General features: G+C 46.8%; 1 protein-coding gene and 3 long non-coding RNA genes across 11 annotated transcripts; 2 read left to right on the top strand and 2 right to left on the bottom strand.

Annotated features, from left to right (window-relative positions):
* The first annotated feature begins 185 nt into the window (after positions 1-185).
* On the top strand, positions 186-17,200 carry pex6 (peroxisomal biogenesis factor 6). Of its 6 annotated transcripts, none has more exons than XM_048987804.1 (17): positions 186-1,403; positions 2,231-2,400; positions 2,522-2,605; positions 2,845-2,971; positions 3,171-3,307; positions 4,294-4,402; positions 4,705-4,907; positions 5,674-5,860; positions 6,059-6,135; positions 6,640-6,772; positions 9,832-10,037; positions 10,544-10,605; positions 10,999-11,107; positions 11,409-11,525; positions 12,937-13,014; positions 13,858-13,997; positions 15,826-17,200. In XM_048987804.1, exons 1-17 carry the CDS (start codon positions 192-194, stop codon positions 15,960-15,962), a joined length of 3,288 nt encoding a protein of 1,095 aa, XP_048843761.1. In that variant the 5' UTR covers positions 186-191; the 3' UTR covers positions 15,963-17,200. The 6 variants fall into 6 exon arrangements, 5 of the variants coding, with proteins under 5 accessions (XP_048843761.1, XP_048843762.1, XP_048843764.1 ...); XM_048987805.1 differs by having other exon boundaries at positions 2,845-2,953; XR_007384197.1 differs by lacking the exons at positions 11,409-11,525; positions 12,937-13,014; positions 13,858-13,997; positions 15,826-17,200 and having other exon boundaries at positions 9,832-10,072; positions 10,999-11,071.
* On the bottom strand, positions 6,868-8,205 carry LOC125715836 (uncharacterized). Of its 2 annotated transcripts, none has more exons than XR_007384200.1 (3): positions 8,126-8,205; positions 7,122-7,605; positions 6,868-6,897 (listed from the first exon to the last, which is right to left on the bottom strand). It is a non-coding gene; the product is annotated as an uncharacterized LOC125715836 (long non-coding RNA). The 2 variants fall into 2 exon arrangements; XR_007384201.1 differs by lacking the exon at positions 8,126-8,205 and adding an exon at positions 7,790-7,911 and having other exon boundaries at positions 7,122-7,565.
* Positions 6,892-9,825, top strand: LOC125715835 (uncharacterized). Of its 2 annotated transcripts, none has more exons than XR_007384198.1 (3): positions 6,892-6,986; positions 7,171-7,950; positions 8,023-9,818. It is a non-coding gene; the product is annotated as an uncharacterized LOC125715835 (long non-coding RNA). The 2 variants fall into 2 exon arrangements; XR_007384199.1 differs by lacking the exon at positions 6,892-6,986 and adding an exon at positions 7,018-7,098 and having other exon boundaries at positions 8,023-9,825.
* LOC125715837 (uncharacterized) lies at positions 16,607-21,105 on the bottom strand. Its single transcript, XR_007384202.1, has 3 exons — positions 20,968-21,105; positions 17,779-17,926; positions 16,607-17,397 (listed from the first exon to the last, which is right to left on the bottom strand). It is a non-coding gene; the product is annotated as an uncharacterized LOC125715837 (long non-coding RNA).
* Between the last annotated feature and the right edge of the window lie 1,211 nt (positions 21,106-22,316).

Raw genomic sequence — 22,316 nt, forward strand, 5'->3', positions numbered from 1 at the left:
TTCTTCTCATAGATATACGGTTAGACTATAGTGACATTTTTATATTGTGCACTGTGATGGGATACTGTAGACAAATATTCTCAACAACTTAATAGAAAGCCTCGCATGACGTGCCCCCCCCTGGCGACCAATGTAGGAAAATACAAAACGATTGCTCTGTTTTCTACTCGTAAGGCCTGCTTTCAGTGCGCATGCGCCATTTTAATATGGCAGTTCAGGTAGAATTGGCATGTTTGGATACTTTTCCTTCTCATCTAAATCCTTTGCACCTTCTTGCGAGCAAGAGCCACTTTTGCCGTCTGCTCCAGAGAAGCGATGAGTCCGCCTACGTACTGGTGTTCTCACGAAAACGGCAATCTCCGTCTAGTTCCGATATGTTTTTCTGTGTACACTTAACGACGGAGGGAGAGGCGATGGGGTCCGAGGAGGCTGTCAGTTACGATGCACCTTTAAAACTGTATACAAGCACTCTGTTTCATAGGCATTATGGTCTGCAGCATGGTGCAATGGGCAGCGTGCGTTTAATTTCGCCGATCGGGCTTGAAAAAATAGTGATCGGTGCTGGAAGCCGGCAGAGCTTCAAATGGGCGACGTCTGACAGCTTTTCTAACGGGCTGCTTGTGTTGGCGTCCTGTCAAAAGCATGCGATTTTGGCCAGACAGGGCGACGCTCTGCTGGTGCCCTACCACCCCCTATTCGGGGACGACGTGGCTCAGGTGCATCAGCAGCTCTCCGACCTGTTTGTGCTGGAGTGCACGCCTGTCACCCAGGGTGTTGTAACTGTCAGCACCAGCGTAGTGGTGGCGGATTGCAGGGACCTGGTGCATAATCCGGAGCCTGTGCCCAGCGCCAGCACTGGCAGGATTTTAAGCGCCCTGTTCGCCTCCGATTTCGCGCATTATGCCAGCAGTTTGGATGGCAGAAGCTCCCTTTTGCAAAAGAGCCAGCTTATGAACTCGGACTTTTCTGTGGTGTTGCAAGCGCTGGAGTGTCGCTTTGAAGTCAGGGTCGTCGACATCTTCAGCCTGAGAAAGCAAGGCAGGCTGCAAGTGGCGGAAGAGCAGCCGTCTGAGATTGACGTGGACGGTGCTATCTTTGTAGGCAAGAACCTGCTACTCAAACTTGGGCTGTTTAATCACGAGTGGGTGATCGGGTCCGCGTTAAGCCCTTCGTGCGACAAAACGAAGCAAAGTCCAGGGAGAGCAGAAGAGAGACCCCCACGGAAGGATGGTGCCAGGAGCCGGGCCAGCGGGGGTCACCTCGCCTCTGTGGTAGCCGCCGACTTGGGGAAATCCGCTGATTTGGATCTGCAGGAAAACGTGGCTTTCGTCTCTCCAGCACTGTGGTTTAACCTGTCGGGCGGAGAGCCGGTGCCCGTCAGCAACAGGATGGTGAAGATAAAGGTGGGACATACTTTAGAACTCTGAAATATCATATTCAATCTATTAAGATTGAATTTTGATTTGAATATTCCCGTATTTATTAAGTGTCACTTTTATTTGTTTTATAGAACTACTTAACTGTCTTTATAAGATGTTTAGGATACATAGGCCATTTGTTGCCTTTTTTTTTGGGGGGGGGGGGGGGTGTTTGTAGAGTCAGGGGAATTACAAAAGGCTTGTGGTCAGTGATTCCTGATACACCCTTATCAATGAAACAGTAGAAGTATAATATAACATTAAATTAAACAGTCATATCTTTAATATATGGCTACGCAATGCAAAATTTCCATTCGCTTGTTTGTAGTTTAATGTTTGCCGATGTAGGCCTATATGAACTGTCATTTTCTATTGTAAGTAAGAATGTAAGACAACTGAATGAATACAATTCTTCTGCCTCCTGGTGGTAATGCTGCAGTCAAAGGCAGCAGCTCAAGGGAGATTTCCAGCCATGGGTTGTATCCCCCACAATAATCCAATAATCAAAACCGACTAACACATCTCCTCCAATAATCATGTCTCCCCCTAAATGGGGAAAGACCTCATCCATCCCCCCCCCCACCTTGTTCAAACCAAAGTTACACCCTTGTTTCCAGCAACATGTTTTTTGCAGGAATAAACACAATAAGGTGTGTTTTAGGTCTCTGTGAATATACTTAGGGCCTGTATTTCTGAAACATTCCGAACTAAGAAGGTTCAAGGAACCAGCAAACATGAGAGCGCAGAGACATGCTGAGGCGTCGTTTTAGGCTGCCTGCCTCAGATCGTTTTTGTCCCTTGGCGCTTTTCAGCGGAGCAGCGAGCCGGCACCGGAGGCGGGGGTGCAGCTTTCGGAGAGCCGCTCCCGCAGCGCCTGTCCACCCTACGCCGTGGAGCTTCACATCCAGCCGGTCGTTTCTCCCCAGTACGACTGCAATGGGCTTTTCGACGGCATCCTCGCTGAGCATTTCACCACGTCTAGGTCGGTGCTTTGGCGTCATTTAGCCGGAAAGTGGACTGTCAGTCTACGTCTTCTCACAGCCAGTCCCGCCCCGTAAAGCGGATCCTCATCTCGCTCTTGTCGCCCTGCCTATCTGCTCCAGGCTGGTGCAGGACGGGGATCTGTTGTGCGTCCCCACCGAAGGCCGAGCGGAGCTCCTGGAGACCAGCTCCGAGGGCTTCACGGGGTAATGCTCAATGGGAGCGTCACCTTAGCTCCAAGTGCACCAAACCTCAGGCCATAATATGGTGTTTTTAGCATACTATTTGAATGCAAAGTTGACTATATTCCCTGGCATTCAGTGTTCTATTCTGATCTTATATGATTTGCTTATATATGGTAAATAAGGCGAGTTCTGTCAGGCACAAGTGAGTATTTTGTTGGTCTGCGGAAATATTATTTTCTTGATAATTAATTTTTTTGCAGTTGGCCAATGCTCTACTTCAGGGTGAAGAAAGTGTGCAGCAGCGGGGAGATGGGAGACAGGAGCCCGGCTACGTATTTAGCGAATGCGGCGCACACCTCTCTCTACATGGTACTCATTAATGCCCCGGTAACCAGACGCACTGTCCTGGCGTTACTCCGTAATTAAGCTCCCCTCTGGCGAGCAACACTGCCAGAGCTTATTTGTCTAATCGGATTAAAAGTCTCTTCTGGGTTTCCAGTTGTAGTAGGTGTCCGAGGTGTTTACCGTGGCACTGGATTCTTACGGATCCACTGGAGCTGAAGAATTGCCGTTTTGCTTGTTTAAGGGCGGCCACGTGAACAGCCTGGTCCCGTGTTCGTCGCTGGGTGATGCTCCTTCCTACTGGACGAGCCTCTCTCCCGCTGGCCTCTCCAAGGCTGTGGATCAGCTGACCACCGTAATGCAGCCTTACCTCTATGACAGGTTAGCGTTCTGCTTAGAACAGTGTTTGCCGACCTTTTTGCTGCCGCAACACACTTTTCACAAGGTTTTCACTGCTTAACACATACTGCTAACTGGATCTTGCCTTCAGTGTCAAACTTCAGGCTCAGGATCCCTTTTCAAAAATGTGTCCATGATATTGTCTTTATACTACAGGGCAGTTTGCACATTGTCAAACAGAAGTATGAGAAGGGCACCTATTTTAATGTGGTCTTATTCTCTGCAGCAATTGATCACGTGACAAGTGCGCTTACAGCCTATTGGACAATTAAACAAATAAAATGTCCCTTATTCACACAAGCTTTTTCTTCCTCAAAGAAACCGCATTCATAATTTAATTAATCATATACTTATTCTATTTGATTTTTATATAGATGTATACACAGCACACCTGGCCAATTCTAATGACACACTACTGTGCTGTGGCACACTGGCTGAAAATCCCTGGCTTAGAAAAACATCACATGCTGAGGGCTGTGAGTCAGTGTATAAATGGTCTGTAATGGAACGGTGTGTTGCCCAGACGGCCAGACTGAGGTCATCTGTAGCTCAATGCGTCAGTGATCTGTGCCCATGTCTAGAAGATTATGGAAAACTGGAAAGTTCTGGTTTGAATCCCTCATCTGGATGGTCATGGGTTTAAATCCCAGATCTGGACGGCCCTGGGTTCAAATCCCATGTCTGACTGAATAATCAAATTATTGTTGGGCCCTTGAGTGAGGCTCTTACCTCATTTTCTCCAGGGACACTGCCTGACTCTGCTCTCTCATCTACATTATGTAGTACATGTATGTCACTTTGAACAGTAGCATCTGCTAAGTTAGTATAAGAATGGTAATTAAACATGGGTAGATGGATTGATATATGGGATAGTAAACCAGCTTATTGTGAGTTTTAAGCCTGGCTGCTTGTTTTGTTTTCTTTTTTTGCCTGTGCACACATGGAACGTGACCTTCTTTGGCCCACAGTTCTGCAGCACTGGGCATTTGCACCGTCCTGCTGTCGGGACCAGGGGGGTGCGGCAAAGTGACGGCCGCCAGAGCTGCCTGCCGCAGGTTAAACCTGCATTTCCTCAAGGTACCATCAGGTTGGGGGGGGGCACTGCTTTGGTGTCGTACGCTCCACCTTAGCAGGCAGTGTGGAAAGAAGGGGACTGACAGTCATATCAGTCATTAAAGGGTCTATTCATTCACCTTGCCTGCTATAAACTGCTCTTCTCATCTTATTTAAACATTTATATTTAATTACTTGAGTCATTTTAAGCTAATGCCTTATGGTCCCACAGCAGGTCATTCCTAATATCGCCACCCGCAGCCGTTTGCGTCAGACATAGTTGAGTCAGGCCTCTTATTAAGTGTCTACTTGCTTCCTCCGGGCAGGTCGACTGCGTGCAGCTCTGCGCAGACACAGCCTCGGCCTGCGAAGCCAAGCTGCGCTCGGCCTTCAGCAGGGCGGCCAGATACTGGCCCTGCGTGCTGCTGCTGAGGAACGTGCATCTGCTGGGTCGGCAGCACGACGGGCCTGACGACGACGCCAGGGTCCTGGGTGCCCTGGGGCGGCTTGTATCCAGCCTTCCAGCCAGGTGGGTGGGGGTTGGGGTGGCCGGGGGCCCCCGGGCCCACAGTCGCAGCAGCCCTGCGCTCAACCTCCTCCTTAGACACTGGTCAGCCAGTACCTCCACCAAAATAGCTTTTATAATATGTGACGTGTGTTGTTTGGTTCACATATAACCACTGCTGTGGTTTTGTAAATGATCTGCATGGATGCACTTTCACAGCAATGGAAGAAAACGTGCCTTTTTCCAATACTGATACTTTATTGATCCCCATGGGGAAATTCTCTTCATGCCTACCCCCACTTGCTTGCCATGGCATACAGACACATGAAAATTAGAGTGAGCTTGGCAGTGAAGGGCAGCCACCTGCAGTGGTGCCTGTGGAGCTGGGGGTCAAGGGCCTTGCTCAGGGGCCTACAGACCTGGCTATTCTGCTGGGCTTGAACCAACGACCTTCCGATCACGAGCTTGGAGACTGACGCCACTGAGCCACACGCCGCCCCCAGTTATATGTCTGTTTCTTACACAAAACCTGAAAACAGAGCAGACCCCCAGGCCAAACCACCAGGTTCTGATTGATATTAGAGCGCGACACGGTGTTGTGTGGAGCTCCTCATGTCCTTCGGGGGGCCATCTAGGTGCTCAACAATAATTGTTCAACAATAGTTATTTGATGGTGAATAATTGTGTGTAGTACATGGCCTCTGAGGCCGAACATCATTCTGAGACTTCCCTGGTTTGGTTTTGGGCTCATATTGCATGTATAGGCAGTATCTTTCTCTCTCTGCCTCAGCGTTGCGGTCATCGCCACAGTGCCCAGCCCCCCAGAGCTGTCCCCGGATGTGACGGCGGTGTTTGTCCACCAGGTGGAGGTGGAGAGTCCCAACGAGGAGCAGAGGCGGGCCATGCTGGTCAGCCTGAGCGTGGGAATGCCACTGGGAAAGGATGTAAACCTGGGGAGGATGGCCAGGCAGACAGCGGTGAGGCCTGGGCCCCCCCTTGGAGCTCAGGGACGCCCGTTACTCTGATAATACTCTGAGGATCACCGTAAGAGGTGATCAGATCCTCAGCACAGGAACATCTACAGCATTTAGGCAGCAGCATTACTACAGTCACATGATCCTTATAAAGGGCACACAGTGCAACCTCAGCATCTGTAACCCCCCTCCCCTCCCCAGGGATTCCTGCTGGGTGACCTCAATGCATTACTGACACAGGCTGGGAAGGCCGCACACAGAAGGCTGCTGAAAACCTGGTGAGATCTCGTACTGTCATACATGTATATAGTGTGGAGGGACGTGACAGTTCACATGGTTTTTTTGGCATGCAACAAAAATGACCTTTGACCTTTTTGTAAAGCAGAACCAGAGGTAGAAGTTTCACATGCAAAAAGTATAAATCCAGACTAACATTTGAGCTGAGTGGTCACCAATTAAGTATACTGTAAAGAGTCACAGTCACAACTGGTTGATTTAAATAGAATCTCAATTACGTCTTTCTGGACGTAAAATTTCCACCTCTGAGCCGAACCCTTCATGTGATTAGATTTGGGTTGGACTAAACCAGGACATCTTCATGTTGCTCCTGGTATCACATAATTAACACTGGCTATGAATGTAATTACATCACGGGGGGATTTGACACCTAGCAGAACCGTGAATCTCTCCACAATGATCTGACATCATGGAGGCTTGGGCAGATCCACCACACTAATGTTCTGAGATCGCTCTCCCTCTCCCTGGATACCTGTGTCCTGCAGTTTTCCAGAGGGGATCACACCTCAGGCTGAGCTGGACCTCTGCTCCTCAGGCGTGTCTGTGCTGAACGTCGACCTCACCACCGCTCTCGAGCACCTGCAGGAGGCGCACTCGCAGGCCGTCGGCGCTCCCAAGGTGCTTGCTCGTCCTCTGCTGTGTGGCATATCATGGCACTCGATATTTTGGTGGTGACACTTTCCCACTGCCAGCCCACTGTCATGCTGTCACCGCTGTCAGGCACTGACACAGCTCACTGTTACCTCTGTCAGGCACTGACACAGCTCACTGTCACGCTGTCACCCCTCTCAAGCACTGACACAGCTCATTGTCATGCTGTCACCCCTCTCAGGTACTGACACAGCCCACTGTTACCACTGTCAGGCACTGACACAGCTCACTGTCACGCTGTCACCCCTCTCAGGCACTGACACAGCTCATTGTCATGCTGTCACCCCTCTCAGGTACTGACACAGCCCACTGTTACCTCTGTCAGGCACTGACACAGCTCACTGTCACGCTGACACCTCTGTCAGGTACTGACACAGCCCACTGTCATGCTGTCACCGCTGTCAGGCACTGACACAGCTCACTGTTACCTCTGTCAGGCATTGACACAGCTCACTGTCACGCTGACACCTCTGTCAGGTACTGACACAGCCCACTGTCATGCTGTCACCTCTGTCAGGCACTGACACAGCTCACTGTTACCTCTGTCAGGCACTGACACAGCTCACTATTACCCCTGTCAGGCACTGACACAGCTCAGTCACGCTGACACCTCTGTCAGGCACTGACACAACTCAGTCATGCTGACACCTCTGTCAGGCACTGACACAGCTCATTGTCATGCTGTCACCCCTCTCAGGTACTGACACAGCCCACTGTCATGCTGTCACCGCTGTCAGGCACTGACACAGTTCACTGACACCTCTGTCAGGCACTGACACAGCTCACTGTCACGCTGACACCTCTGTCAGGTACTGACACAGCCCACTGTCACTCTGACACCTCTATCAGGCACTGACACAGCTCACTGTTACCTCTGTCAGGCACTGACACAGCTCACTGTCATGCTGTCACCCCTCTCAGGCACTGAGACAGCTCATTGTCATGCTGTCACCCCTCTCAGGTACTGACACAGCCCACTGTTACCTCTGTCAGGCACTGACACAGCTCACTGTCACGCTGACACCTCTGTCAGGTACTGACACAGCCCACTGTCATGCTGTCACCGCTGTCAGGCACTGACACAGCTCACTGTTACCTCTGTCAGGCACTGACACAGCTCATTGTCATGCTGTCACCCCTCTCAGGTACTGACACCGCCCACTGTCATGCTGTCACCGCTGTCAGGCACTGACACAGCTCGCTGACACCTCTGTCAGGCACTGACACAGCTCACTGTCACTCTGACACCTCTGTCAGGCACTGACACAGCTCATTGTCATGCTGTCACCCCTCTCAGGTACTGACACAGCCCACTGTTACCTCTGTCAGGTACTGACACAGCCCACTGTCATGCTGTCACCGCTGTCAGGCACTGACACAGCTCACTGTTACCTCTGTCAGGCACTGACACAGCTCATTGTCATGCTGTCACCCCTCTCAGGCACTGACACATCCCACTGTCATCCCTGTCTGGCACTGACTCTGCTCACTTTCCTGCTGTCATCCCTGTCTGGCACTGACTCTACTCACTTTCCTGCTGTCATCCCTGTCTGGCACTGACTCTGCTCACTTTCCTGCTGTTTCCTCTGTGAGGCACTGGTTTATGAATAGCTACTCGAAGCACTTCATGATGATTGGAGTAAGTGCCAGGGGGCAGTAGTAACACTGTGGTCTTCTTTGGCACCAGTACGATGGTCATGGTCTTGAAGCACTTTGGAATGACTGTTTGCCTCAGGGAGATGTTGAAGATGTCCATCGGGACCTCAGCCAGCTGGTCTGCAAGTATTTGAGCACGTGGCACGTGTTATGAGTATTTGTGACTCTGTCTCCCTTATTGGACTTGTTGGCGTATCCAGTCACCGTAGCTGCATACACATTGAGGTCTGTTGCCCCCATCATTGGGGGCTCCTTCTCTGATGAGAAGTCTCCGTGCTCAAAGCAGACCTGCAGTGCAGAGGTAGCACCCCCTGGTCTAACACGGATCTGTTTTGTGACCAGTTGGGCTTGTCTCCGCAGTGACTCGTAGGCTGGGATTAGCATGACTGAGTCATGGTCAAAGTGCCCTGTATGGGGGAGGGGTGTGGCTTTGTAGGCTGAGAGAACCAAGTACATGGTGCTCATTCCCCTGGCTGCAACCATCTTGGGATAGTTTTGGTCGTACAGCTTTTTTTGACAATGATGGGAAAGCCATTGGCATGAGCAGTTTAGAGCTCATTCAGTACCTACTTAGTATAAATAGTATGGTCGACACTGCCGTAAATTCCACCAGCAACGTAGAGGGTTTTGAGGCTACCACAGTGTTTGTGCTCCATTCCACGTTAATAAAAACACATGCCGTCTCCACCGGTCTGACTACCCATGGTAACTTCCCTGTCTGTGCAGTATGCGGTTAGCCCAGCTAGCTGAATGGCCTGGGATGTTGGGATGTTGTTATTAATACACATCTCCCATTGTGTGGTCCTCCGTAGTCTTATAAATTCCAGTTTGTGGTACAGGGAGCAAACATTTGCCAGTTGGACGGATGGTTCGACAGTTCTGGTTAGGTTAGCCGTTAGCCTAGCTCGGATGCTGCCACACTTGCCACGCTTCTGGTTTTTCTCGCACAATTTGTGCGTTCTCCTCAGGTGTGTGAGGCTTCATCAGTTAGCCCACGTAGCAGGCCCAGGCTACGTAGCATTATTGCAAGATCGACATCTGACTCTGAGATATTGAGATATTGTTTGTTTTTGTCATATTTTTTTTTAAATGTCCAGCAGGGTCCAATGGTCATTGGCGAGTCATATATTGTTCTGAACACACATTTGCTGGTACAATACCAACAATAAATGAAGGTGTCTGTCACAATTTTGTAAACGGACGGTGTTGCAGCTGCCCTAGCCGAAGTGACTGGTATTTACCCACGTAGCCATCCACGTTTATTGACGAAGGAGGCATTTCCTGTCACAAGTCCCCTCCCTGAAGTGGCTAGGCTTTGCCCACGCTGCCGTCCACGTCGGTCGATATTTCAGGGGTCTTTTCTTTCGCAGGTGCCCTCGGTGAAGTGGCAGGATGTGGGCGGTCTGCAGCATGTGAAGAAGGAGATCCTAGATACTATCCAGCTGCCCTTGGAGCACCCTGAGCTGGTATCGCTGGGACTGCGCCGGTCCGGGCTGCTTCTTTATGGACCCCCCGGAACGGGCAAGACTCTGCTGGCCAAGGCTGTGGCCACCGAGTGCTCCATGACCTTCCTTAGGTCTGTGGCCACCGTCGCTCCATGACCTTCCTTAGGTCTGTGGCCACCGAGTGCTCCATGACCTTCCTTAGGTCTGTGGCCACCGAGTGCTCCATGACCTTCCTTAGGTCTGTGGCCACCGTCGCTCCATGACCTTCCTTAGGTCTGTGGCCACCGAGTGCTCCATGACCTTCCTTAGGTCTGTGGCCACCGTCGCTCCATGACCTTCCTTAGGTCTGTGGCCACCGTCGCTCCAGACTGTCACCCTCCCAAAAAGCGTCAGCTTTTAATGACATGCTGGAGTGTGCAGAAATCTTTTTGTATTTTGTATTTGCTAAATGTTTTTATTCGTTAAAACGTTTGTATTTTTTTTTAAATCAGTGTCTATTAACTGAATATTTTCGTATTTGCTAAATCTGTTTATTTTCACAAATCTCAATGTTTTCCATTTGTTAAATTGGTTTGCCTTAGCCGGGTTCGCTTGTATGCATTTTTAACGAAAATAACGAAGTGGCATCTTGGTTTAGCGTCAAAGGACCGGAGCTGCTGAACATGTACGTGGGACAAAGTGAGGAAAATGTTCGAGAAGGTGGGCTTTCCGTGGTTTTTATTCAATGTGAAATCACATGGGCCGGGCAGTGGCTCCGTGGGTTTGATTTTCAGTTTACTGCCGGGAGGTTTGATTTGTTGTGATCCATGGGTGGCGTTTCTGTGTTATCACTGCATGGATTTTCTTGCTGGTATTTTGCTTTCCACTGCAGTCCAGGGACCTGCTTTGGGATTGGTGTCTTGTGGTTGATTTGTTTGCTTGTTGCCCCTCTTTTCGTGTATATCTGTGCACCCAGCCCTGTTCCCTGTGCTTCCAGGGACCATCTCTATGCTTATTGTGTCCCTGCACTGATTAAGCGCTTGTGGAAATGAAAAAAGATGTATAATAATATAGACTTTAATGTGCATGTTTTATTTTTCTTTTCCTATTTAGTATTTTCCAAAGCAAAGGCTGCCTCCCCCTGTATAATCTTCTTTGATGAACTGGACTCCCTCGCTCCCAACAGGGGGCGTAGTGGGGACTCTGGAGGCGTGATGGACCGGTGAGTCTGTTCCCTATTCATTATCTTCTCCTTCACTTCCTTGCAAGGTTCTTTTAAGAAAAATTGATAGATAAATAGAGAGAGAGAGAGAGAGAGAGATACTTTATTTATTCAGAAGGAATTTTAGGATAATACAGTAGTCTGTAAAATTCAACATATTTATTTCAGTGAAGTGTTTCAGGTTAAATATGTTCAAGGGTACAAGAGCAGTACCCATTATTGGGATGTCCAGCATCCAGTCACAGATCCATTGCATGTGCCCCTGAGCCTGACCAGGGAACATCTTCCTTTTGGGTTGCAGGGTGGTCTCCCAGCTGCTGGCTGAGCTAGACGGGCTGCATTCCTCCGGTGACGTGTTTGTGATTGGCGCCACTAACCGGCCAGACTTACTGGACCAGTCGCTGCTGAGACCTGGCAGGTCAGGACCGCCTGTGGTTGATTGCGATTTTTAAAGGAGGTATAGTGGGGGCGGTTGTCAGTATGACCAAAAAAAGGTCTTTCTTGTGTTTGCAAATGCCAAAAGCGAAAGATGACATACGAAACAATGAATTGTCTCTCCGGGTTTTGAACTAAATGCTTCTGCACAACTGTATGCAAATGAATGAACAGTGTGAGCTGTCACTGCCGACACCAAGTCGTGAGCATTCATGCTACTGGTAGGTGATCCTGTGTTGTGCAGATAAACCTGGCTTCACGGTGGGTCTAAAACATCTGACTGCAAGTATATCTATAAGTATATCTGTAGGAGGCTCCCACATACTCTCGGTGAAGCCCGACGTCCAGGAGGTCTCCGAAAACACATCACTGGAGCGTATTCACCAATGAGCTTCTGTCTATTCTCCATTTAGACAACGTGAAATAATTTTCCATACACTTCCATTGAAGCTCATTGTTAATGACCATCTATGGACTGTATTTATCCTGATTTAAAGGGAAAATTAACCTATATGTTGTTGAAATACCCGTGAAAATGATCAGTGCCATTGTTCAATTAGTTAGATAGATTACACTTTAAATTGCGAATAAAATGAATTTACATTGATATTGTACATTAGTACATTGATATTGTACATTATGACTGATTGAAATCTTTTGGCATTTCTATGTGGGAAGCTCTGTTTCTCATGTAAACTTAGAGCAGTCGCCTGTGAAAGTGAATCGTAATAGTGACTGTGAGTGTGAGATCTAACTCTACCTGTCTGTTAATAAACCCTTTAGATGTGAATTCAGTGCTTTTACCTATTCTTCAGATGCCCACTAGTTTCCTATGATGTGCTCTCCTTGGCGTAGATAGTTAATTATGTCACATCTGCAATAACAGGAAACCCTACCCGTAACCCTAACCTTTCCCCTAACCCCAACCCTAACCCTAGCAGCTTTATGCTCTATGCCAGGGCTCTCAAAGTGGGGGTTGCGAGACAGGTGGGGGTGGGGGGGTCATGGGATGATTTCCAGATGTTAAGGAAAATGTAGAAACGTGAAAAACGTGTACACCCCACCCCCCCAAAAAAAAAAAAAAAAATGGGGTTTGCAAATCTCAGGCACTGTTACTCTGGGGGTTGTGGGTTTAAAAGTTGTGGAATCCATATCCTGTGCTGTGTGGGATACGCTACAAGCCTCCCAGAGAGCCTGTATTGATTGGATAAATAGTTAGAGGATGGATGGATGGATGGATGGATGGATGGATGGATGGAAGGATTGGGTTCGTTTGTTCATTCCTTCCTTCCTTCCCTCCCTCTCTCCCTGGGTGGATGGATGGTTCCCTCCTAAAAGGTAACAAGTGTCCTTGAAGTGTTCATTCTCAAATGATGGGTGTCTCTGGTCCTCAGGTTCGATAAGCTGGTCTATGTTGGGATTAATGAAGACCGGCAGTCCCAGCTGCAGGTCCTGCAGGCCATCGCCAGAGAGTGAGTGTTCCTGCGCTTCACATTCCCCCTTCCTGCCATACTGTGCCACACTGTGACACACTTAGAGTATCCTTTTGAGCGGGGAATAGGGTAGGGGGTGGAGGGGTGGGGGTGTAAGTGGCCATTTTACAGAATCACAGAAAACAATCTGGAGTTTTTCAGGAGTTGTAATGCTCGCCTTTATATCCTGGGGACTGTAAGAGATGAACATCCATGTCAGATGATCAAAGCATTGCTGATTAGACAGCCTTTGCTCCATAACATAAGGCTGTAGCCCTCCACATCGTCTGTGCTGTCTTTCGATAAATAACTTTCATTTATAACCACCTAGATATATTTTTACTTCCCACATCAAGGGTCATTTGCAAATTCATGCCCCTGAAGTCTCCTCATATCAAATTGCACACAAAAGTAAACTTCCACACTTTATTGCCAATTAAATAAAATGTTTAGAAATTTAAATATATAAGATACAGGGTGAATCTTTTAGTGTCTTTTTTAGTCAACCCCCATATTACAGTACAGCGTGCTTTTTATCTATGTTTACAGGTCATTCCTTCCAGGTTCCTGATACGGTTAGATAAGTTCGCTGTTATTTATCGTTGGGGGATTCCCTTGTAGCATGAGCACAGCACATTTCTATAATCCGTCCCCTCATTTCTCATTCATTAGCTGCTTCTCTCATGGTACAGTTTCACTGCTTTTCATTTCTCCTCCTCTGCACAAATGGTCAGGTTTACTACCACTTCACTGACAGAGGGGGTGTCATCTCCAGCGCCCTCTGGTGGCTGACTTAGGCCTACACACCCTCCTCAAAGCCGCGTGTCCCCGTCGGCTCTGCAGGTTCAAAATGGAGCCTTGTGTCAGCCTGGTGGACATCGTGGAGCGCTGCCCTCCCCAGCTGACCGGCGCTGACATGTACGCGCTCTGCTCGGACGCCATGACGTTGGCTATCAAGAGGAAGATCGGCTGCATCCAGGAAGGTGAATGTCCCTCTTGAACGCTGGTGCCCAAGGAGCCCCCAGATTACTTACTCACTTGTTAGCTATAAACGCTCTTCACTCAGAGTCTTGGCATTCATGATACAGTATCATTTTAACACGTCAAAGTTACAAATGTAAAAACGCAGTTGTTAGTGATGCTTTTATTTAAAGTTAGACACCAGATCCCACCTTTAGAATAAAAATGCAATAATGCACAGAAATGTCACAGTATAAATAGTTTTCAGCAAAGTCAATCCAAGCATTGACACACTGAACTTTGAAACCACACTTTCCAAACCAGAATCTTTTTGTTGCTGATGACAAAGAGGCCATAGATGTTTAATTGAAACACTTACGCCAGTGGGAATTCATAAAATCCAGTGTTAAACATGGTTTTGCAATTACTTGTACTACAGAATCTCACAGTTCTTTGACAGTTGTTAAATAAATTAACATATTTTTAAACAAGGGGGCGGCATGGTGGTGCAGTGGTTAGCACTGTTGTCTCACATGTGTGTGGAGTTTGCATGTTCTCCCCATGTCGACGTGGGGTTTCCTCCGGATACTCCAGTTTCCCCCCACAGTCCAAAGACATGCTGAGGCTAATTGGAGTTGCTTAATTGCCCGTACGTGTGCATGTGTGAGTGAATGGTGTGTGAGTGTGCCCTGCGATGGGCTGGCCCCCCATCCTGGGTTGTTCCCTGCCTCGTGCCCATTGATTCTGGGATAGGCTCTGGACCCCCCTCAACCCAGTAGGATAAGCGGTTTGGAAAATGGATGGATGGATGGATTTATAAACAAAGCAAAAAGTTAAATTAGGAGGCAAATAAATTACAAATAAATTATACAAAGTTAAAACGGTTTTGGAAGTTGGTGGTAAATAAACCTTCTCGTTAGCACTCAGGTCATCCGCTCACACCAGGTATCCCAGGGTGCAGTTCAGTCTCCGCCCAGCCTGTCAATTGTGGGAGGGGCCTTGGTGCCCCTTTCTAAAACTGTCTTGGGAAACAAGCTCGTTTTTAAGCATCACAGCGTGGTCTCTGTCATTGCTGAAAAAACTCCATCAGGTCACCAGGGCTCGCGAGCTCCTCATTGCCCAAGATTTAGCTCAGTATAATGTACACCTAGCTGCATTCATCTCAGATTATAGAGCAGGGATAGGGAACCTGATCCATGGAGAGCCGGTGTGGGTGCGGGTTTTTGGGATGGCCTCTCAATCAGCCAATAATAAAGCAGCGATTCTCAACTCCAGTCCCTGGAATCCACTGTTATTGGCTGATTGAGAGGCCATCCCAAAAACCCACACCCACACCAGCTCTCCATGGATCAGGTTCCCTACCCCTGTTATAGAGGAATGGTCCATGTAATCTGTCTCCGCAATGATCTAAAGACCATGTTGGGAATCCACAGGAAACACACTGCAGCTATGGTTCCAATTTTGACGTCCCTTTGCCACAGGCCAGGATGGTAATTCGAGGTCTTCTGAGGCCTGTGTAATTAATATCCTGTCTATGCCTTTGTTAGAGAATGGCCAATGAAAGGCAATGTGTGCTCATCGTAACAGGAGGGATGTGTATCTTTACAGACACCCTCTGCATCATTTCGACCAGCGTTTCTCATCCGGGTCCCTGTGGACCCCCAGATAGTCCCTCTCAACTCAAAAATGTGGGCTGTCTGCAGGTCGCTGAGATCGCGCTTCGAGAAAAACTGGTTTAGAAAAGTGCCTGTCATTATTTGTAGCTGTGTGTAACAGTGCTGCTAGGCAATCAGCACCTACCCCCTACGTCTCACCCCACCCTTGGTGTCTTATCTCTCTGTCACCTCTCAGGTCTGGACACAGAGAGCTCACCGCTTGTCCTCTCGTCTGAGGACTTCTGGCAGGCCCTGGAGAAACTCCGGCCTTCCGTCTCAGACCAGGAGCTACTCAAGTACAAGTTGATCCAGCAGAAATTTGCTGGCAAGTGACACGGTCACACCAGGGGCGTCTTAGCGTGTCTTTGGAAAATGGAGTTCCACCGGTGTCCCAGTGAGCTAACTCCCTAGGCCGCAATGACGATACAGAGCTGTTTGCCCCCCGCCAGGACGCTTCCCTGGTTTTCCTCTCCTTCTTCGGAAGTCCGAAGGCCGTTTGGGGCCCACAGAATGAACGAGAATGTGAACGAATCAGAATTCATCCCACACAAAGCAAGCAAGGAGCATAATTTTGCACCCAATAGGTGAAACAAAAGTGCACCATTCCTTCAACAGGACTGAAAACTTTTGAGGGGAATTTGTGAGGGGCTGTTTTTGTCCGCTGTGGTTTTTCATGGCCCCCGACCAAAGATAGAGCTTAAAATAGTCAGTAATGTAGCAGAGAGAAAATAGCAGGAAAACATTTTCATCAGAAACACTAAAAGGAGCCTCAATACCTTCACTCAAAAATGTACGTGTGACCTTCCTAGAGCCGTTTTCATTCCCAAAATAAGCGTCATCTTGGCATAACGGGGGTCGTCCGTGAATAGATGCTGCTTACAGAAGCGCCCACAAAACTAAAATTACACAGAGTTCTTTTTTTGTGAGGGCTGCCAGTGCCTTGTTAAAGCAACAACAGAGTTCTTTTCTTCCACATCTTTCTCATGTCAGGGCCACGGAGTTCGAAGCACCATTGGGACGAAAGATTAAACAGCAACTAGCAGGTTTTGCTCTAATGTCCTGTTAACATTTGAAAGTAGCCAGTTTTCTGTTTATTACGCCTAATGTTCTTAACTGACCAAAGACTTCAATCTTATTTCTGAACCATCCTGTGTGCATATGTATTAGTGTTTTTTAATTATTGTAATAAGAAATAAAATATAAATAAAAATCTACATTTTGGAGTACTTCAGCTGGGGTAGCAAAATCATTACGCTAAAACCAAAAGTAATCAGTGAAGTACAAAATCTCGTACAGCCCCTGTAGAAATGTCTGATTGGCTGGTTTTTATCCAGATACTCTGAAATTCCATGCTCCTCTCTTTCACTGCCTGCAAAATGCAGTCTAATATCCTGTGCGGGTTCATGCCAGCGTTTCACAAGGCATTTCTGTACAATACACAATATGCAACAAATTACAAAGAACCACACCAGAGATGTTCTTTTCCTAATCAGAGGATTTCAAAAGAATGCAAATGATTTTGTCACACTTGGTGTAATATAATCAGGCATAATAAATATGTATTTAAGAAATGCTGTACTAATTTCTTTTTGTGAATTACCAGTCAGTCTGACTCTTGGTATTTTGTCTTCCTAATAATCCCTTGTGGGTTTTGTGTTGTAGTTCCAGGTTCTGAAGACTGAGGGTACTGTTCTTCCTTAGTCCAGCCTCCGATTCCATGCCCATTTTGTTCAGTTCCTAGGTGAAATAGTGCATCCGACTAACAGCTCTGAAAAGCAAGAGCAGATGCCTCAGTTCTCTTCCTATAGAATGTTTCAGGGCCTTGACATGTATCTCTAAAGGCAGTGTCACTCATCCCAGTCCTTGGAGATCCTCAGACACTTCACATTTTTGCTCCCTCACAGTTCCCCGAGGACTGGGCTAAGGAAAACGCTCTGAAGGCAGTGACAGCTGGACAGGAGAACACCTTTAAATACTACCTTCTCTCTGACTTCACCTTAAATCTCTCAAAGCTTTAAAAGCGAGACACTTGTAGCTTAACCTCTTGTAACCTGGTGTGTACATAGTAAAGCAGATACCTAAATACCTCTTTATGCCTGCCCTCTCTTTTTCCGGGGGGCAGGCAGACGTGCACATTAACCATATTTACCGCTTACGTGGCCTTCGCTCCTTTTGTACGTTTCATCCTCTTCCTCCGCATGAGCGTGACCTGTGGTCGCTTTAGGCCAGCGATGAGCAGCAGTAGTGCAGGCTGGGACCTGGAGAGCCAGCTTCTCAGTAGTGCCCCCTTGGGAAACCTGGAAGAGAGCAGGAACCAGCCATTCGCTGATAATCGATGCTAATGGGTCCATAATGGCTCATAATAAAAAGTTGTGATGATGTTAATTAAATCCCGTGAGAGAGCTAACAGCTCCTGCCTTTGTACTGTGCTCAGCTTTTTGGGGCATGTTAAGAAATGGCAGCCATTGCAAATGGTCTGCCTCTTACTGCCAGCCGTGGCACATACACAGAAATACAAGGAAAAACATTTTTAATGTAATGCAAAGAAACATTTTCAGATTTAGTATCGATCGATTATTTACAAAATTGTTTTCTTAGTTAATGTCTTGTGCTTCTTGCCTTCTTGTGTTTACATTACGATGTTTTCTATAAGATTCAAAAACCTTTCTTTCTATTGTTTTAACAAAGGAGTATATGTTTAATTTTTAATTCTTTAGCTTCTTTAAGCTTTAATGATAACACGCAAAACTTAGCTTAAAAATCAAAGAAAGGCTTATTTTGCTGAGTAATTGTTAATCACCACCATTATCATGTCGTCTTATGTAACCACAGTGGATTATCACACTCAATTTAAATGTCACATTATTTGGTTGTACCCTGAGCACGTGATTAATTTTTCTAAAAACTGATTTTTTTTTATTCATGAGTATGTCTCCTTCCATTATTGTGCTAAAAATGTTGAATGATTTATAGAATTTATCTATTCTGTTCGACACATGAAATGAACATATTCTAATAATGAACTGCACGATCTTAACACAATCACCATTATCACTTTTGCCGCCAGTCTTTAGCTCATCACTCTCATAAGCAGCATAAACAACCTATTAAATACTCCTGAGAATTATAATGTTATTTGTGTTTAAATGGCTGCACGAGAGAATTTCTTTTGTCTGATTTTAAGTCCCCACTTAACTGCTGTCTCTTCATTAACATGCTATTCACTTTTAACGTTAATAGAGTAAAGCTTGTAGGGTGAAAATGCTATCATTGAGAGGTTCTGGACTGGCAAACTAACACACTATACATGGGCTAACTATAAATGTACTGTGCAAGCTGGTATCTCTGAGTACAACTCATCAATTATTGTGCAGAGACATGCTAATCATTTTTAAAAAATTATCATTAGTTGTGCACCATTTTCTTTGGTCAGTGTCTACCTAAAAAGTGTCGGCTTTTTCCAGAATGTATGGAGTTTCACTGTAAAAATACCAGTATGCCAATTCACAGACATGGAAAATGCATCCAGCTGCATTGTTTTCCACTGCAGTGGAACACCCACATTGTATCAGGTGTGAGGCCACCCACTGAGCTTCCGTGTCACTGCACTGAAATAAACAGCAACCTTGTATCTCCATGGTTGTTCACGGCTTTCCTTCCTTTGGTGACCAGCTGTTCCGATTCAGCCATTGGCTCAGCGTCTCGCCAAACACGCGCACACACACGGTAACGAGACTCGGACCGGCGCACCATATGCAGCTCACTTTCACTTTGTTTCACTTCTTTCCACATCCCTCACCCTTCAGTTATGAATGCTGAGTTTGTCGCAAAGCACAAGTCATCATTTGTTTGACTTTCGCTGGATAAGCCCTGTTTAATTTGACCCGAGGGAGATCTGCTAAGGGACTGGACCTTAGTGCAGATATTGTTTTCTGAAGTCGATGTTAAATATTTACACTCTTTTTGGTCGGTATTGTTACTAATCTGTTATATTCCTCAGATGTGATGAATATATGTATAAATATTTTCTAGTGGGGTAACGGAATTAACAGGAGTATTCAGAAATTTCCCATCACTTTCCTACTTCAATATAAGCAGCATTGAGCCTTGATAATATGAAGCACATTAAACTCTCTTCCTGGTTTGAAATCTACCTACCAGACAAAATTTCCTCATCAACGGAATGTCTTCCTTTACTGGACAGATAAGCAGAGTTTATTTTCAGGTGCTGACATCCCTTTAGAGGTAACAGCATTACATAATAACGCCATCAATGCATAGTTCTGGAAAAGCTTCTAAGTCCTTTTAGTTTGTCTTAGAAGACTTCGGTTTTCGTTCTTGTTTCCTGCTTGTCATAATGCCACAATCTTATATGTAGAAAGAGTTATGCAAGCTGTTTCCGGTTCCAGTCTATCATAAGCTCCTCGTTGTTTGCCAGGGTTTGATCGGGAGTGTGGAGCGCCTTCTTGCCACCTCTCTGTGACCTTGTGTTTGACCTGGAAGTCCTACACGCTTCTCTTCTTTTTCTGCTCCGTTCTTTATCAGCCTTTCTCTTTCTCTTCCACTATACTAACAACTCTAACTGCGGTTTCTTCACTCTCCCCACAGCTCACCAATTAATGCATTGGTATGGGGCCTCCATGAGGTTTGGCGCCCCCTCTTGGCCGCAAACAAACACTACCCAAAATAATAAATAAATACATTCCTTAGTCAGAAAATGCTGAAGCAGCTAGCTAGCTATTTGTTTAGTTTTTTTAAAACCTCTTGGTGGGGGGTGGGGGGTGCAACAGCAAACAGCAAAGCTGCTTCTGCCAAAATTCAATGTTTTGCTTGGAGTTGCAGTACATTATAATAATAATCAATTGTTTATTGCCCCGGTGGGGAAATTCTTTTTACTGTATGCCTCCCTCAACTTGCCCTTTGTAAAGCAAGCTGTCCGCAAAAGGCAGCCACTTGTTGAGGCGTTAAGGGTCTTGCTCGAGGACCCGCAGACGTGCTGAGGCTGAGTTTGAAATGCCGTCCTTGTGATTACAGGCACACAGGCTTAACCCACTGAGCCACATTCAGCTAAATAAGCTCTGCTCTGGTTCAGGTTTACAAAGCAATTGCCTAATTGTTTCCACAGAAGCCCCAAGGGAACATTGTCACAATGTGAGAGTCAAGATCCACCATTTTTAACAGCAGTTAACTTCAGATGGGGTGAAACACCCCCTCCCCCCACCATAAACAGTATCCCTTCACCAGGGCCTTATCAGGAGCTAACGCTACCCAAACTTTGATACACATTACTTGCACAATGGAAGCCCACACAATAGGAAACACAGAAGGTTGTTCTTACCAACTGACCCCACACATTTCTTAGGTTATGCCCCTCGTGTGCCCGTAAGGCTGCATATGTGATCCGAATGGAGTTTCTGGCCTCACGCTAGAAGGTTCATCCAGAGCGTAAACACAGGTCTGCTGAATAATGGGGGACCATGAATTCCACAAGGGGGGGGGGGGGGGGGCAGCTCAAAAGGCTGGGTCCACTCAGCAGTTCTCACTTCCAATGGGAACGGATGAGCTCAGCGGCCCAGCCAATCACGGGCCTCCAGTTCCCCATTGCTGTGACATCTGACATGGCACCAAAAATGGGCGTCGCCCTTTCCCGCTGTTTACAGTTTACTCGATGCATCCAAATTGCCGCATCCCAGACAAGCCAGAGTATTTTTTATATAAATAAAATATAATACATTCCTTTGATGTTCATACGACTGAAAAACTGTATAAGATACTTAGCATGCTATGTATGATTTTGTCTTTGTATTAGTTAATGAATTATTTTCAGATCCTAATAATCAGTATAACAGACATGATAACTATTTTTTCTTTAACATATTTGCTCTGTCAACTGATCATTAAGAGGAAAATCATGAGCATTAATTATTATTCTGTGTTTGCTCACATACAAGCTGGTTAGCATAACCTGTTACTGCTATAGATTTCATTTTCTTCTGTTTGTTGTCTTGTCCTTTACTGCAGCTTCCTGATTCTGGTCCCCCACCCTCAGCTCTACCAGCCACCAGCACTCTGCCCTGCTGTTTCCTGCACACCTTCTGTCCAGCGGGTGCCCCCTGTTCCCAAGATTACCTGCAGAAATCCTGGCACCCTGAGTGGGCTGCTACAGTTCAGGGTGCTTCCTGTTCGCGTCTTACCAGATCTTTCTGCAAGCCCCATGTCCGTGTTGTGACAGCTCCAGTGTTCCAGGGGACAGACATCAGCCTAGTCCTTGGCCACCACTGGCCTGAATCTCTACACTCTTTTCTTGCTGGTCTCCCAAACATCCCTATGCGCTGCCACTGTTTGTGACTTATCTTTATTACACTCCCTTAGAAACTTTTATATTCTCTGATTATCTAAAGTCTTGCTCATTAGTTTTCTTTAAATCCATCCACCCATCCAGTTTCTGTAATCGCGGGTGAAATCAGAGTACCAACTACAGGAAACAACCCAACAACATGGGGAGAACATGCAAACTGCACACAGAGGGCGCCATGGCAGAGACTCGAACCCGAATCCCAGAGGTGTCACCATAGTAAATATGGTATCATGTTTTCTTTAGGCAAAGAGCATAATATTGGTACTGATGCCTGCATTTACATTCTGACTAATAGCCCTGCAGGTGAAGCCTCAGGCTGTGCTTTCCGG

The sequence above is a fragment of the Brienomyrus brachyistius genome, chromosome 20 (genome assembly GCF_023856365.1).
Source record: "Brienomyrus brachyistius isolate T26 chromosome 20, BBRACH_0.4, whole genome shotgun sequence".
In the NCBI taxonomy this organism is placed as follows: domain Eukaryota; kingdom Metazoa; phylum Chordata; class Actinopteri; order Osteoglossiformes; family Mormyridae; genus Brienomyrus; species Brienomyrus brachyistius.